At 43.8% G+C, this 17,400-nt stretch overlaps 1 protein-coding gene across 1 annotated transcript in view; it reads right to left on the reverse strand.

The window, feature by feature from the left end:
• Nucleotides 1–15,000: 15,000 nt before the first annotated feature.
• Nucleotides 15,001–17,400, reverse strand: part of LOC121004829 (beta-microseminoprotein-like) — a 35,302-nt gene continuing 32,902 nt past the window's right edge. The window contains exons 3-4 of the mRNA XM_040437202.1: nucleotides 16,708–16,813; nucleotides 15,001–15,240 (exon numbers count right to left, since the gene is read on the reverse strand). Of these exons, the coding sequence (XP_040293136.1) occupies nucleotides 15,111–15,240; nucleotides 16,708–16,813 (236 nt within the window). The 3' untranslated portion in view covers nucleotides 15,001–15,110. The remainder of the gene's footprint in view (nucleotides 15,241–16,707; nucleotides 16,814–17,400) is intronic.

Here is a 17,400-nt window from a genome sequence, read left to right on the forward strand (position 1 = left end):
TTTGACCCTTGTACCTCACAGTCAGCAGACACATTCCAGCCAATCAGCAGCAGACCCTCCCTCCCAGACCCTCCCACCTCCCGGACAGCATCCATTTTAGATTCATTCGGAATCTGCTTTCACAGAGAGAGGAGGGAGAGTGTAGCTGCTGCTGATTCAATAGGGAAAGCATTAGCTAGGCAGTGTTCTGTGTCCACAGATTCATCTGCTGTAAGGACAGCGTCCTGACAGCACGCCATTCATACAGGGTGTGACAGAAAATACCTTGCAGATAAAAAATAGCTTCTCAAATAGTGGGGCTCGCCCCCCAGGAGGGGCGCCAGGCTCCGTAAAGGGGGGCTCGTTCAGGACCGGCCTTTGGGGTGTGCGGGCTGTGCGGCCGCACAGGGCGCCATAGCAACAGGGGCGCCGGGCGGCCGACAGCTCGCAGTGTAATATGCGGCAGGGAGATGAGCGCTTCCATTGTGGAAGCGCTCATCTCCCGTCTGATCAGAGGCCGGCGCAGGCGCTGGACGCGATGTACGGAGCGGGGGCCGGGGGAGGGACTGGGAGGAGGAGCTGGGGGCCGGCAATAGCGGTGGGGCGGTGCGGTCACTGTACTATAGCCCCGCCCCACCGCTCCCTCCGGTATACTAATATAAAATGTATTATTGAATTAAAAGTTATTAAACATGCCCCCCTCACTCCTAATATTACCGTATATCCGAATTTCTTCTGTATAATGCCGGCAGGCAGGCCGGGCGGCCGGCGCGTCCCTCAGTGATGTCACGTGCCTGCGCCGCCTGCTTTATGAATGAAGCAGGCGGCGCAGACAAGTGACGTCACTGAGGGACGCGCCGGCCGTCCGGCCCACCTGCCGGCATTATACAGAAGAAATTCGGATATACGGTACTATTAGGAGTGAGGGGGGCATGTTTAATAACTTTAAACGGCGGCGGGCACACGGAATCTGTGGATGGCACAGTTAAGGGGTGGGGGTCTGTGGATGGCACTGTTATGGGCTGGGGGGGGCACCGTGGAGTCACTGTTATGGGGTGGGGGGTCTGTGGATGGCACATATATAACAGTGCCAGCCACAGATCCCCCTGTAACAGTGCCAGCCACAGATCCCCCCATAAGTGTCCGTCATCCACAGATCCCACCATAAGTGTCTGTCATCCACAGATCCCCCAATAAGTGTCCGTCATCCACAGATCCCCCCATAAGTGTCCGTCATCCACAGATCCCCCCATAAGTGTGTGTCCGATCCACATTTCTTTCTTTTTTTATTCTCTTATACGTTAATAAGGATACAGTGTTATGCAGAGGTGTACTTATAACAATTTTATAGACAAATGATACTATTTACAGTCGCGCGGGGGGCGCAAAATGTTTTCTTCTTCCTAGGGGGGGCATGACAGAAAATAATTGAGAAGCACTGACTTATACCGTTACAGGGTGTCATTTACTCACAAATACCTCGCAGATAAAAAAAAATTCTATTTAATATTTTTCTGTGATCTAAACCCATTTGCAAGCCTGTGTGTGTCAGGCCCACACAGACTGTATTGTGGCCACTGGCTAGTGGCTAGACCTCCACTTATACCGTTACAGGGTGTCATTTACTCACAAATACCTCGCAGATAAAAAAAAACATTTGCAGAAATTCGCGTTCGTGAACGGAAAATTTTATGTTCGCGACATCACTATCTGTAAGGATGAATATAAATATCTTCTTAATTTGTGACCAACTATATCGACCATATATACTATCCCTAAGGACCAGAAGCAGAGACGGCCTATTCCAGGGAGACCAATAATTTCGGGCAATAATAGCCTTACGGAAAATATTAGCGAATATGAAAATTTCATCTCACCCTTTGTTCCCTCCTTACCGTCCTATGTCAGAGACACCAAGGATGTGGTTGCCAGATTACAGGAGATTTAGGTCACAGAACATACCTAACTTGCCAGTTTAGATATTGAGGCATTATATACCAATATCAAACACGATTTTGGAATTAATGCGGTAGCCTCTTTCTTATTCACTAAGGGCACGCAATTTCACGCTAACAATGAGTTAGTACTTACACTTTTACGTTTCCTTCTTACACACAATTATTTTTTATTCAATGAGCACCTTTATTTACAGTTAATTGGCACAGCCATGGGTAGTAAATGTGCACCGAATGTTGCAAGTTTATTTCTAGGGTGGTGGGAGGATACTATAGTTTTCACTGACAATTTTGAACAATACAAGCACATTTTATTTTGGGGGACAGTATATAGACGACGTTTTAATTTTGTGGGACTGCACTACAGCACTTTTTCACAAGTTTGTTGACAGTCTCCACAAAAACGACGTAGGTATGAAATTTACCTCTGAGATACATCAGCATACACATACCTTTCTTGATCTGAGAATCTCCATGGAATCTGGTGGCCGCATCAGTACGGAGGTTTACCGCAAACCCACTTCCACGAACAATCTGCTACATTGGCAGAGTTATCATCCTCTGCCATTAAAAAGAGGAATACCTACCGGACAGTATTTACGGGCGCGCCGTAACTGTTCCGATGACTCTGGGTTCCTCCGGGAATGTAACACCCTGTTCCATCGTTCCAGGTTTTCCGAAAAAGATGCTACCTAAAGCCTTCCATTGGGCCAAAAGCACCAATCGAGCTGACCTCTTATGTAAATAACAACCAATATGCATGGTCTCCCCAATAAGGTGCATTGGCACTTTTGATGTACAACACCGCAAGGTATTCCAAATCTTACAAAAGCACTGGCATATATTGTGTATGGATAATGACTTCAGGGAGGTGCTCTCATCAAAACCTACAATCAATTATCGGAGAGGGAAAAACTTGAGGGACCATTTGGTACATAGTTTTTACAGCACTGATCCCCCCAAAACAACGTGGCTGAAGTCCAATACAGTGGGAAGCTACCCTTGTGGTAGATGTAGCTTCTGCTCATATATCCAAAAGCTGAAAACTGGATGACAGAAAATATGAAATTAGACAATTCATTAATTGTCAGACAAAGGGTTTCTTTTATATTGCAAGGTGCCCTTGTTCCAAACTGTATGTGGGCAAAACATCCCAGGAACTCCGACGGCGAATCTGCCAACATATCAGCAGTATCAACACAAAATCAGATACGACAATATCAAAACATGTTAGAACTTTTCATAATGGTGATCCGAGATGTTTACAATTTTGGGGTCTATGTAAAAAAAAACTTAGGAGCACGCAGAGGAGATCTGGACAGAATTCTCCTTCAAGAAGAGACAAGGTGGATTTACCGCCTGGATAGCCTCAGCCCCAACGGCCTCAATTAAGGTTTCACATATTTATCATTTTTATAACATGGAAATCTGCACATTATACTGTTCAGTTGTGAAAACAGTATATAGTGAGCACATTAAACTCTGGAGTAATCAATAATTATATGTAACGATAAGGCAGGCACCTCAATAGGTTTTTACAGTGGTAGAGTTGGGGTAGCGTCAAATATATTAGATCAACTAGCTGATAGCTATAAATAATAAATGCTGTTGGAGGACCTAAACCCTATCTTACTACCAAATACATGGTATATAATATATAATATCAGATCTCAAAATACTATCAAACTTGTTGATTAACAACCTAGGTTAAACAAGTGCAGCATATAGAAAAGCTGGTGACAAGCTACAGTAGACTCTATACATTTGGATATTGGGCACAGTGCCTGCACTGTCTCTAAGTGCAAGTGCAGGCGCAGTGGCTACAGAACTCTGCTGTAGAGATGAAGACTGAGCGCAGGCGCAGTGCGCCACAGAAACGGAGATAAAAGACTAAGTGTAGGCGCAGCCGCAGTATTATCTCTTGCCGGCCTCAGATCGCTAAGAACGAAGCCTACTCTGCAGCGGGTCATAAGGTAACTCCCAATTGCAGATGACGAGAGAGTCCGTCACAGCTACAACCTGTATTCCTATAGGGCACTTTAAGTAGGCACTTTTATACTTAGGTTTCATTGGCCTTTATTTCCACAGTCAGTGAGAAGGTAGCCTATAAATTTCTCATACCAGCGTTTGCTACTCAAGTCTGCCCACTACCCCTGATGAAGCCAGATTTGCTGGCGAAACATGTTGGTGGGCCGTAATTAGGTTTTATCTGCTGAACTTCACCAGTGCTAGACTGAATTCTGTGCTCTAACAGTGTTTGTTCCACAAGTTCATGCCTCAATTGTGGGGGGTTATTAGTAATAGGGCACAGTGCAAAACCTTAGCTAATATAGCAGGGGATCAGTGCCCCCCCGCCTGCGCTCCTATGCTTTATACCAGTCTTGAAGAGCACTTGTGGGGTATAGCTAGTTATAATCTTTCAGTTAGCTCACATATGTTTACCTTTTCCACTTATTTTTAATAAAGAAAAAATTGTCCAGCTAAATCAATATACATCAATGAAAGGATCATAGAATCATGTAGTGTCCAGCAGTATTGATCCCTTTAAAACGTAACTTTTACTTATAATCTTATAAAATATTACCACAGTGGTGGTTCACCAGTGAAAAATAGTGAGACGAACAACAATAATTACAGATACAAAGTGCTCCTGGGAGCCAGCCGTAGATAGACTGGTTAGGTGGTGAGTAAACACACGGCAGCTAAGGGGAGCAGTGGGTAAAACTGTCCTATCCCTACACTCACCCTGGCTAGAACCTCAGCCCAGGGACGTCCCCTGATGGTGGAGACTCCCTGTCCTCGTGCCTGGGCTGACTGCCCTGCGTTTACCCTCCTCTCCAACAATAAATAGGCTCCCCAAAGAGCTGACGGGTGTAGTTGGGCGTCCCTAGTAATTTGATACCCTAAGGGACACCAATACATAAATATAGACCAAATAAATTGTGGTGAATAGGATAAATATCACCTATACTAAGGAGCCAAGCACAGGGGCAACATAGAGTGCGTTCCCAGGCTGGTTCCCCATAAGCTCCCAGGAGCACTTTGTATCTGTAATTATTGTTGTTCGTCTCACTATTTTTCACTGGTGAACCACCACTGTGGTAATATTTTATAAGATTATAAGTAAAAGCTACGTTTTAAAGGGATCAATACTGCTGGACACTATATATTTTTAATAAAGAAGTAAAAGCTAAGTTTAGTGTCTGGGACAAGAGTGGTTAGTAGCCCTATTGGCAAATTGTTTAATATATTATAAAACCCTTCCCAGACAGGGTCCTCTCTAGATTTGGTGCAAGGAATACAAAAGGTGGCAGTGGCTCTGTTATGAGAATGGGGCACAGAAACTGATACAGGTTCTTTGGGTCACAGAAGGTGGCAAGGAGTCTCTGGGGACTTCAGGGAACATAGAAGATGACAGTGGCTGGAGGCCACAGATTGTTGCAGCTATTCTGTGGAGAGTGTAGTAGAGGGGCATACAAGAGAGGTTCTGTGGGGGCCAGGAGGGAGATAATAAGTAACAACAGCAGGATAGAGGGAGGTGGCAGACATCTAGTTTCCTACCTGAGATTCTTTCCTGCTGCAGTATTTTTCCCCACTGGTGATGGGGCGGGGCTTCATGGGGCGGGGCTTCATGGAGGTGGGCGTGGTTGGTGAAGTTCTGTCTGCCTTGAGCCTGACACGGAGGGTCGGGACATCAGCAGCTTGTGCTCTATTGTGTATAGAATGGGGGAAGCAAACAGGGCCCGGCCAGGACTGAATAGAGGACAAGTGGGCGGGCTGCCTCAATGCCCGATAAACTGTCTGCAGATGTAGGGGGCGGGGTCTTCCATGCACTCCGGGCCCCCCATGCCACTGGCCCCATAGCAGCTGAGTAGTCTGCCTATATGGTAGGTACGCCACTGCGGTGATGTCTACTTTACAGTTTTACTTCTTGCTCTGTCAAACACATGGTCTTAAACCTCTTGTTAAATATTGGCCCCTTATCTGGCTTTTTCCACTCATTGGCCATAAGCCTCTTCACCATAGGATCTACCTTAAAGGCTCTGGATTTCTTAAGGATACCATCATCCCCTATTATCTGCACCTGTAATATGGCTTCAAGTTCCAAGAATTTAAATAACTTTGACATTTTATAGCAAGACATTACATAGAAAATCAGAAGCCAGAGAAACCTTCCTAAAGGACAATAATATATCAATATATCATCCCTTGGTACACCTATGTCTATGTCTTACTCCATCTGTAGAAACCATGCACAAAGGTTTTTCTTTTTTTTTTTTAGAAGTAGTTGCCTAGCTTCCCCAGACTGCTGAATTCCAAAATTTGCTTAGTTAGGTATTGATGGGAATTGCACTTTTTTCATTACTTTGGTGCAATTGCCAGCTTCTCAGCACAGTCATTGGCTGAAGTGAAATATGAACCCACACATTTTTTTCAATCATGGACACAATCCTTCACCCACAGCAATACATCTCTATTGGAAAGGGGCTGATCCTCCACAGGAAAGTTGTTAGCTCTGCAGTCTGAGCAGAAATAGAAGTCACTGCCATCAGGCAAGGGAGTGTTACATGATCTGCATGAAATGTGTTTACCTTTCCCAGCAGACTTCCTAGAGGAGGAGTTTCTATTTTTCTAAGAGAACCAGGGATTCCCAATCAGTCTCTTAAGCTGGCACTTGCTCAGCCCCAAGCAGTTTTTCTTTTGCGATCTGACGAATGCAGTAGTGATGAGCAGCATAGGTCATATTCGTATTTGCGATATATCCCGAATTTTAGGCCTAATATTCGCCATGTGATCTCCAGTCATTATTTTCTTGATTTCGAAAATCGGCAATGTAATATGCGTGTATTGCACGTGCAATCCAAAGATTGCGAAGATCTAGCACTGTATTCTAGATCTTTGCGAATTCTCAAAGTGCCAATATTCGCGATAAAAATTCACAATCAACTCTCAAGCGCTTTCTTTTTTTTTTACATTTCTGTGGGGATTTGAACTCACAACCTTCTACATTAAAGGCAAGAACCTTAACCACTGGGCTATAAGTGGTATAGTGTCAACGGTGTCTCCTACCTTGGTAGTACGGCTGGACTCCTGTATCCTGGCTCACATGCAACAAAATGAGTGCTGTTAATAGGAATAACTGAGGAATGATGGAATTCCACACAGATAATAGGGTCCAACTTGTCTTTACTTGGTGTTATGATATGCAGCTTTTGATCCATACAATGTACAGCAATAGTCTAGAGTCCCAGCAGGTATTGGCAATATGTGGCAGGAATTTACATATATTCTGCATTTGATCATACGCCTATAGAATCTGGCAGGTATCTATCTTCTGCTCTGTCTGTAGTCTGCTTGGTTTGGGTCTGACTAGCTGTGGAGGTACTTATCTTCTCCTTGTTTTGGAATCTTTACTTACAGGACTGCTCGCAGGGTATGATGGTGGCTTCCTGGAGATCTGATAGTTCTGTAGATGGCTGCTTCCTTTGTCCACCAGCTGAGGTAAGGAACTCAGGCTGGGAAGGTTGATCTGGGGCCTCAGCAGAAGCTTGGATCCTTGGTTGGGGTCCCTGTTTCTGAGAGCTCCTATCAACACACAGCCTACCCCAACAGGGGGTGGCTGGTACACTGCCTAGAACTTTCCTTCCTCCTCCAGAAGTAGGATGTGGGAACATTCCATTTCTCCTCAGAAAGGGGGAAGCTAGCCTGGAATGGTCTGTTCCAGTCTAGATCTATCAACTAGCTATAGTTAGCCTACATATTGCTGCCACCTGCTGGTGTACATGGAAATTACAGCAAATACATATAATACCAATGCAATGTTAGATTACACAGGATGTTAACACATTTACACTTTAACATCATATGGCAGGGTGACAGAGTTTTAGTGACATACTCTGGGATGTTACAGATCTGAGATTAATTGATTAAATGATATCTCCCTGTCCTATGTTTCAGGAGGATTAGAAATTCCCGTGGGTGGTGCTGCTGAAGGACGAGAAGGAAATGAGGAACACATACTGGGGTACATTTTCTCATTTAACCCCTTGTGGGGAAAAAAAAAATTGGGATCTAGTAGTAATTTTTAATTTTTTCACAAATGTGTGCTTTGAAATACTTTAACAAGTGTTTCTGCCATCTGTGAGACACTTGTTTGCTGAAAAGTACCCTTTCTACCATTTGAAATGTTTGTACGGGGGTGCTCTTTCCAAAATGGGGTCACTTTTTTATTTATTTTTATTTCTGGGGGGTCAGATTAGCAAAAATAGGCCTAGGCAGGAAGGTGAAAACAGGCCTAGGGTAGATAGGGTTAATACACGCCCCCCCCCCCCAAAAAATAAATAATAAAGCAGAATGTAAAATCAACGCAGAATGTCTAATGGAACGTACATATTTTTCCTATTAATACACCCCGTAAATGGATGTAGTACAATGTAACTTTACCCCTGAACAGCAATTATGACATATTTTTTCCTTTTATTTTTTCCTATTAATACACCCCCCCAAAAAAAGTAAAACAATGTAAAATCAGCGCTGATAGGACGTACGTATCTTTTCTATTAATACACCCTGTAAATGGCTGTATCACACAGAACTTGCACCCCAATCACAAGCAAGGTTTGCTGGAATTATATATATCATATAGTGCAAACAACCTAAAAGCAGCAGTATAACACCAATTTGGATCCCCAATTAAATCAGCAAGCTGTACACTCTCCTATTGTACCCTGTTCTCCTTTTATAGTGTATATGATGCCTGCCTATGCTCTCCCTACACCTTGAATAAGCTTTCCCTGAACTTGTAAATAGTTTTTTCAGCACAATGAAGTCTTTCCTAGCACTGTCCCTAGCGCCTGTCACATCTCTCCCTGCACTAAGCACACTGGAAAATGGCTGAATCCAAGATGGCTGAGGCTATTTATAGGGATGTGACATCACAGGGGCTGGCTGGCTGCTGATTGGCTGCATGCATGGCATTGTGGGTGATCCCTCATTCCCAGAGTTCTTTGCTCCATGTCCTAACACATGCAGCAGCCATTTTAGGAAGAAATGTGATTCGTTACCACAAAGCTTGAGGAAATTCGGATTCGGTATGAATCAAATTTTTCCTGAAATTCGGATCAAATTTGACTTCGTCAACTTTGATTAGCTCATCTCTATTCATCAGTATAAAAGTCTCAGACAGCCCTAATGTCAGTATTGCCCATTTATAAGTCTTAAACCTCAATTGCCTCTTTTCTGTCCAACTTCACAGAAGTCTTATTATAGGTACAGTAACATTGTTGGAGCCGCAGAGCCGGATGCACGCACGAGTGTGAGCTCTGCTGGGGATCGCCGGTGAACAGGCCTATTAAGCTTATTTGCAACGCACCAGCATGGGTAAAACAACCAAGGATAAAGCGAAGGAGACCTCGGGCACCGGTAGGTCGTTATCTGGCCAAGGGGATCTGGACCGTTTTATAAGAAAAACGGCCCCCCAGAGTCAGAAGCGCCTCAGCAAAATGGCGCCGAGAGTGGAGCCACTAGAAACCTCTGGCTCAGAAGATGATGCAGACAGTGTTGCTGCAGCGCCTGAGGTGACAGAGGATATGCCGGTCTCAAGAGCCTTTATGAGGCAGCTGCTGTCAGAGGCTTTGAACCCCCTGGTCACGGAGCTAAAGGAATTTAAACAGGATCTAAAACAGCAGAGTGACAGGGTGGAAGCAGTAGAAAATGCCCAAGCCATCATTGTGGACTTTAACACAGCGGTCTCACATTCTATGGACCATGCTCAGGCCCACCTGAATTCACTTTACAGCCAGATGGAAGACCAAGATAATCGGGGCAGACGCAACAACCTGAGGCTCAGAGGTTTCCCGGAATCTATACAGTCTGAAGCTATCATACCCACGTTAGTAGAGTTTTTCAAAGGGCTAATGCAAGAAGGAAGCAGCATGGACTTTACTTTGGAGAGGGCGCACAGGGCCCTGAGACCCCTGCCAGGGCCGGCTGACCCCCCGAGGGACATTATATGTAAGCTGCTTAGCTTTCAAACAAAGGAAAGTGTGCTTAAAGCTGCCAGAGCTATGCCCCACGTTTCATTTGAAGGCTCTGCCATCTCAATTTTTCAGGATCTTTCACCAGTAACTTTGAGGAAGAGGAGAGCGCTCAAACCCCTGCTGGACGTTCTGAGAGAGCGTAAGTTGATCTACCGCTGGCTATATCCTTTTGGCCTGCTAGTGAACTTCCCGGATAGGAAGATTACTATTAGGTCTCCCGCTGACCTTAGAAGAATATATGATAAGCTGGACATAGATGACCTTCAGATTGAGGATTGGAATCCGGTCCAAGAACTTACCCAGCTTCCTATGCTACCACTGATCGCTCCCTGGACTCCGGTGGATCAAGGACGCTCTCAAAAGCAAAAGAAAAGGTTGGAGAAACATCGTTCCAGCAGTCCGGCGCCCGAGAAAGTCTGAGTACATACTGCATTTATGTATATCTATCTCTTATATGTGCCTTATTCTGCTATTTAACCTGATGTAAAGCTCATGTGACATTAACTGCCTGTTCACCCCCCCTGGATCCTCTAGGTGGCAGTCTACGTCCACACTTCCACACTGTCTTGTGTGGTACATCTAATGTTTATTAGTTATGTTCATGTTTTTTGTTTGTTTTTTGTTTTTATGTTGCCCCATGTCGCCTCCTATTGGTCACATGTCTTCTCTGCTAAGGTCCATACCTTTTCACTATGTCTGATCTAAAGATATTATCCTTTAATGTCAATGGCATGAATACTCCTCAGAAAAGGAGCCAAATATACCACTTGCTCCGTAAGGAAAGAGCTGATTTGGCCCTGTTGCAGGAGACACACTTTAAGCACCTACATATACCCAAAACGATAAATAAGACCTTCCCAGTATGGCATCACGCCTCCTACTCTTCAGCTGCCAGAGGAGTTTCCATAGCCTTGGGTCAGAATTTCCCCTTTTCCTTGGAAGCAAAATTGTCTGACTCTGAGGGTAGATATTTATTCTTAAAAGGTAGAGTGGCGAATACTTTGTATACTATAGTCAATTTATACGCCCCGAACAGCGGGCAGATTAATTGGCTATTGCGCACTCTGGAGATATTAAAAATGTTTAAAGAAGGATTTCTTATAATGGGGGGCGATCTTAACCTAACACTTGAACCGTCAGTTGACTCGACCTCTAAGTTCAGTGCAGTCTCGGGAAAACAGTTGAGGAGATTACTTATAGCCTTCAGAGACCTTGGTGTCTCGGATGTCTGGCGCCTCCTTCATCCTGAGGGAAGGGACTATACTTTTCACTCACAGACGCATAACTCATACCAACGATTGGACTACATATTTCTTGCAAATCATATACTACCCTCGGTCACTGAGGCTAATATAAGTAATATAATTATTTCTGATCATGCGCCGGTGAGTGTAAGTGTGAGTCTTCACGCCCTACCTCCGAGATCATGGGTCTGGAGACTGAATGAAACACTTTTGGAAGATGAGTCTCATAGAAAAGCCGTTGAACTGTGCCTTAAAAATTACTTCCTGGAGAATGCTAGTGACCTCATTAGTGGGACAACGCTTTGGGAGGCTCACAAGGTAGTTGTTAGGGGAGAACTCATAAGTCTAGGCTCTAGGGCCAAGAAAATTAGGCAGAAACAACTAGATTCCCTACTCCAACAGATATCCACGCTAGAAACTCTTCACAAAAAAACTAAAACGGTTGACGTCCTGGCGTCCCTTAAATGCTTGAGGCACAAGGTCATTGACCTTTTGAATATATGAACCGCTAGAGCCCTGAAGACTCTGCGCTTCAAACAATACCTACATGGGAACAGAGGTTCCAAGTTAGTATCCGGCCTAATCAAGAGCCAAAGGAATAAGTCTTTTATCCAAGCCATCAAGTCACCCTCGGGCCTTCGACTTATCAATACCCCAGCGATAGCTCAGGAATTCTGCTCCTTCTACTCGAGATTATATAATCTCCCATCTCCCCCTAATAGTCATCAGGTTGAGCCACACATTTCAGAATTTCTTAATTCCATTGAGATCCCGAAACTTTCAGAGGATGACATACACATGTTAGTGCAGCCATTCACAGAAGAAGAAGTGGAGAAGGTTTTAATGTCTATCCCCTCTGGTAAGTGCCCTGGACCAGATGGCTTCCCAATATCTTACTATAAAAAGTTTAAGGCTATTTTGTTACCTCACTTTGTTACAGCATGCAACCTCCTCCTCGCAGGTGGCTCTCTGACCCCGCAAGCCCAGGAGGCATATATCACGATCATCCATAAGGAGGGTAAGGACAAAGAGGCCTGTGGAAGTTACAGACCTATCTCACTCCTTAACACTGATTTGAAATGGTGGGCTAAGATCCTGAATAATAGGATGACAAAACTGCTTCCTGGGCTTGTGGGCGAGGAACAAGTAGGATTTGTCGCAGGAAGAGAGGGTAGACATAATATCAGTAGAGTGATACATGCGGTAACATATGCTAATAAAAATAAGTCTCCTCTTGTGCTTTTAGGGACGGATGCGGAGAAGGCGTTCGATAGGGTGAGTTGGGCCTATATGAGCGAAGTCTTATCTGCTTTTGGTTTCCCGTCAGACTTTGTCAGGGCTATCTTCACTCTGTATTCTGCTCCCTCTGCGAGAGTGATGGTCAACGGCACCCTGTCGGACGCCTTCCATATTAGAAACGGCACTCGTCAGGGCTGCCCGCTATCCCCCACCTTATTTGTCCTCACATTGGAGACACTCCTTCTTAAGCTTCGTCAGTCAACCATGATTAAAGGAGTGAGGTTAGGTATATATGAACATAAGATGGCTGCTTTCGCGGATGATCTACTGCTTTTATTGACAAATCCCCTGGAAGCCTTGTCAGAGGTTATGCGGATCTTCTTGCTTTTTGGGACTATCTCAAATTTCAAGATAAACTTTGATAAGTCGGAGGCCCTTGGTGTTTCCCTACCAGCTGCTTTATACAACAAAGTTAAAACCCTCACACCCTTCAAATGGCCTACACAGGCTATAAAATATCTGGGAGTAATGATTCCGAAGGATACCAAGTTACTGTTTAGCCTTAATTTCCCCCCATTGCTCACCAAAGTTAATTCTGTTATCTCTGGAAGTAGCTCTCCCTTTCTCACATGGCTAGGAAGGAAAAATGTCCTCATAACCTACATTCTGCCAGTGTTAATGTACACTTTCAGAGCTTTACCCATTAAGGTGCCAATTAGCTTCCTTGATAAACTCAACTCCAGTATGAGAAGGTATCTGTGGGATAAAGGGCGTCCTAGAATGTCCCTCCGTCTCCTTTCCAGAAGAAAAAGAGAGGGGGGCGTTTCCCTGCCTGACCTCTCAGCATATTTACAGGCCATTAATCTAGAGAGATGGCTTGCACTAGTTAGGCAAGAAACACAATACATGCATATAGACCTGGAACTGGCTTTGTTGGGCAGGGAACTATTTCACAGACTATGGTCTCTAGGGAGAGCAGGAGAAGGGAATAGAATTGACAGTGAACTAACTAAGGGGGTGCTACAGGTTTGCCAAAAATCTATGGCACTGTCATCTGCCCAAGGCAAAGCCTCTCCCCTTGCTCCTATATCTGTTATTCCTTCATTAATGTTCCCCAGCATTACTAGGCCGTCCGGCATATGGTTATCCCTGTCGCATCACAGACTAGGGGATTTGAAAAGACTAGGGATCTCCTCCGACTTTTTCACTGCTCTTTCCGAAGGCCCAGACACTGATAGGGACTTTATTCAAAAGAATGATTTCGAAAACACATGTAAAAATTTTTTGATGTCCAGCTTCCTCCCTTTACCTGACCCGACATGGCTAGAGAATTATGTTTTATTACCACGCCTACCCCAAAAACCCATTGCACTCATTTACAAACAGATTCTAGGTGCTAGAGACTCTGTCGCTCCGCCCTGGATAGCTGAGTGGGGGAAGGAATTGCACCTGGATTTTAATGAAAATGACAGTAAATGGATCCAGAAGTCTTCGCATGGCTTCTCCAAGTGTATAAAAGTACAGGAGAACTCGGTTAAGATTGCTTTACGCTGGTACAGAACGCCTGAATATCTATACAGGATTAACCTAATACCTAATGACCTTTGTTGGAGGTGTGGAATGACTACTGGATCCCTGTCTCACATCTGGTGGTTCTGTCCAACTGTCAGGCCTTTTTGGACAGAAATAGAGTGTATTATCAATAAGATTTGTGGAAAATCTTTGAAACTTACGGCCCAGCTGGTGCTTCTTTGGATGCCTACATCTGACTTTCGCCCTAGCAAAAATGACCTGGCCACGCATATGCTTATGGCCGCAAAACTTTTGATCCCAGTGAAGTGGAGATCAATTGACCCTCCAACAATTAAGATGTGGCGTGCTAGGGTGCACCAGATGTGCCAGATGGAAGAGTTAGTGGGCTGGACACATAATTGCCGAGATAAATTCCTACAAACCTGGCAACCATGGTTGACATACAGGACAGGCCTTCTAGATTCCCAACAGTGGATTGATGAGTAAGGAAATGTTTTCTATCTTAGCCTCTACATCATCTATATAGGAAGATCCCGCCAAGGTTCCAGGACTCCTTCCTTTGACATACTTTTCAGTCACTCTGTATTGTACATTCGTGCCATTGTCACATATTTAAGATTTGCTCATTTCATGCATTAAATGCTACCTAAAGGGTTATTTAATTCACAGCTTACTGAGAAGACTGAGAAATACATCATAGACCGACAAGCTGTTGGGGCTGTTCTTTTTCCCTCTCCCCCTATATTCCCTCCTCCCCCCCCCCCCCCCCCCCCCCCCTCCCCCCCACATTGTTAATGGATATTTAACGTTGCTCACATTATTATTGTTAGAATCTATCACTGGTTGGACCTCCGGATCCTTGACAAGTGGTGGACATATTATACTTTGTAACAAGATGTGATGAACGCTGTGCTGCGACACAAGCCTTTTGTCGATATTTGAATTGCTTATACAACAATAAAAAGAGATTTCAAACAGTAACATTGTTGTCTTAATTCAATCACTAAAGTCTTGTGAAGAAAGAGACTTTTTATTTGATCTTAACTTGTACATGGTGAATACATTTTGACTATCTTCCTTTTCAAGGTTGTGTTTTAAGGTAGAAATTGCAGCCAATAAGTTCAGCCCACCATTCCATAAGATTCACACTGTATGGTTGGATCTTCATTTGGAATCAGTTTGTATTTACATTCCTTTTGGTCAAACACAAACTTGCATCTCTTCTGATCATAGTTTACTGGTCTGCCATAACTATATAAAAAAAAATATATATATATATAAAAATCCATTATATACCATGTTTATAAATTTATATGCACAATATAAGAGTACTTTCACACTAACGTTAGAAGAATCCGGCAACGGAACTGCCTGCTGGATCCGGAAATCCATATGCAAACGGATATCATTTGTTTCCGGATCCAGATCGGTCTGACAAATGCATCTCTCCGGTGTCATCTGGAAAAACGAAACCGGTATTTATTTTTTTCACATTTTTAAAGGTCTGCGCATTTGCAGACCGGAAATCCGGTTCCGTCAATTTCATGAACACTTGGTACCGGATCCGGCATTAATACATTTCAATGGAAATTAAAGTCGGATCCAGCAATCCGGAAAGTGTTCTGTAATTTTGGCCGGAGAAAATACTGCAGCATGCTGCAGTATTTTCTCTGGCCAAATACAGTAAAAGGGACGGAATGAAAGACATCCTGATGCATACTGAATGGATTGCTTTCCATTCAGAATGCATTAGGACAAAACTGATGCGTTTTTTACAGTATTGAGCCCCTATGACGGAACTCAATAAAGGAAAACTTTAACGCTAGTGTGAAAGTAGCCTTAGTCAAGTGTATCTTTGTATGCAGCTTAATAATCCATCAGTTTCAAGATTATGTGTATCAACAGCAAGCACAAGCTTCAACTTTATCCACATCCTCAAGACATGGATTAAGTTGTAAACTGCAGTGGCTCAATGTACCCTCCTTCAGCCTCATAGTCAGTGGCACTATGGGGGACCTCTGCTTTTGCCCAACTATTTTAGAAGCATTATGTGAGCACTGTTAATTTTGGTGGTACTATGGCAGCACTATGCCACTTTAGGGGAGACTGTTGGCAATCATACGGTTGGAAGCACTCTGCTTGGCACTCTTGGGGGTACTTCAATTATTTATGGGTGCACGTACTTTTGTATCTATATTATTTTTGTGGTCGCCATAATTATGTACAATTTGTCTTTGGTGTGTAGATAGGGGATTTGGTACTTATGCTTTGGAGGTTTGGGCTCATGATCTTTTAAGGCCCTAGGAGCATCCTTGATAACTTTCACCCTCATGGTCCTATCACAACTTGGTACCAAGTTGTCAAGAAGAACCTTCCAAGTTACAGCAGGAGATATTCACCTCTCTAAGGCTTGCTACTCCTGGTATGTAGGCTAGGATTAGCTGATCATCTAGTGAGTAGATCAAGGCTGTAGAAAAGTTGTAAATCAGTCTGTGATAATGGATTGGTAGGAAAAGCACAGATATTTATTTGGGTGGGGGGTGTTCATGCGTTTTACTGTAAAGTGTTTCTCTTTGAGACGTTCTTTTTCCTTTTTTTTAATATACCGATGTTGTCATACTTAATATATGCTACTTTCTTTATTGCACGTATTACATATGGTTTCCTATACTGATATATGTAGTATTCCTTATTGAACTAGTGAAGAATTTCTCTTACGCTGTGCAGCATCTGTAGTTTCCAACTGAATTACATGTACAGTCCCAACAATCTTTGGTCCGCCACTCACTGTTGAGTAGATGCATCTTGTTTCCAAAGTAACACCCTAGAAAAAAATAAAATAAAATCAATTCAACATTTACAGACCTTAACATGCAACCATAATTTGAACATCTGAAAGCAGTCCAAGGGTGTTTTCACATGTGGCAGATTTGTTTCAGAAATTTCTGCAACTGATACTTTCCCCCCATTCAGATATACGGATATAGCAGGGCTAACACACATGCTTTATGAGATATGTTATTGTGACAGATCCATCTGTATAGACCTATATTGCTGGTTCGTCTGTTTGCCTTCATTTTGCTGGATTTCCTGTCCGTAGGCCCCTGTTCGTGTGCTTCCCCAAATACCGATTGAAACTACCGAACGGACGGCCACCCAGGAGAGGAGTGTGCTGCTAGTTAACCTAAATGGCCTCATTGTTCACAAAGGACTTGAACTAACTTGAACTCCTGGTCTAATTCGTGGCATTGTGGGATGTTAAATGTCTGTGTATTGAAAAGGGTTGTGACATTGTATGTTTAAATGGTGATTTCTGTTCTGTTGTCCCCACATGTGTATTGGTGATTTCCCTCTGTCTTGAGAGATAATTGGATTACTCCTCGGGTGTCTCCAGGGCAGAGAGGAGGAAAC

Source organism: Bufo bufo, chromosome 6 (genome assembly GCF_905171765.1).
Source record: "Bufo bufo chromosome 6, aBufBuf1.1, whole genome shotgun sequence".
In the NCBI taxonomy this organism is placed as follows: Eukaryota; Metazoa; Chordata; class Amphibia; order Anura; family Bufonidae; genus Bufo; species Bufo bufo.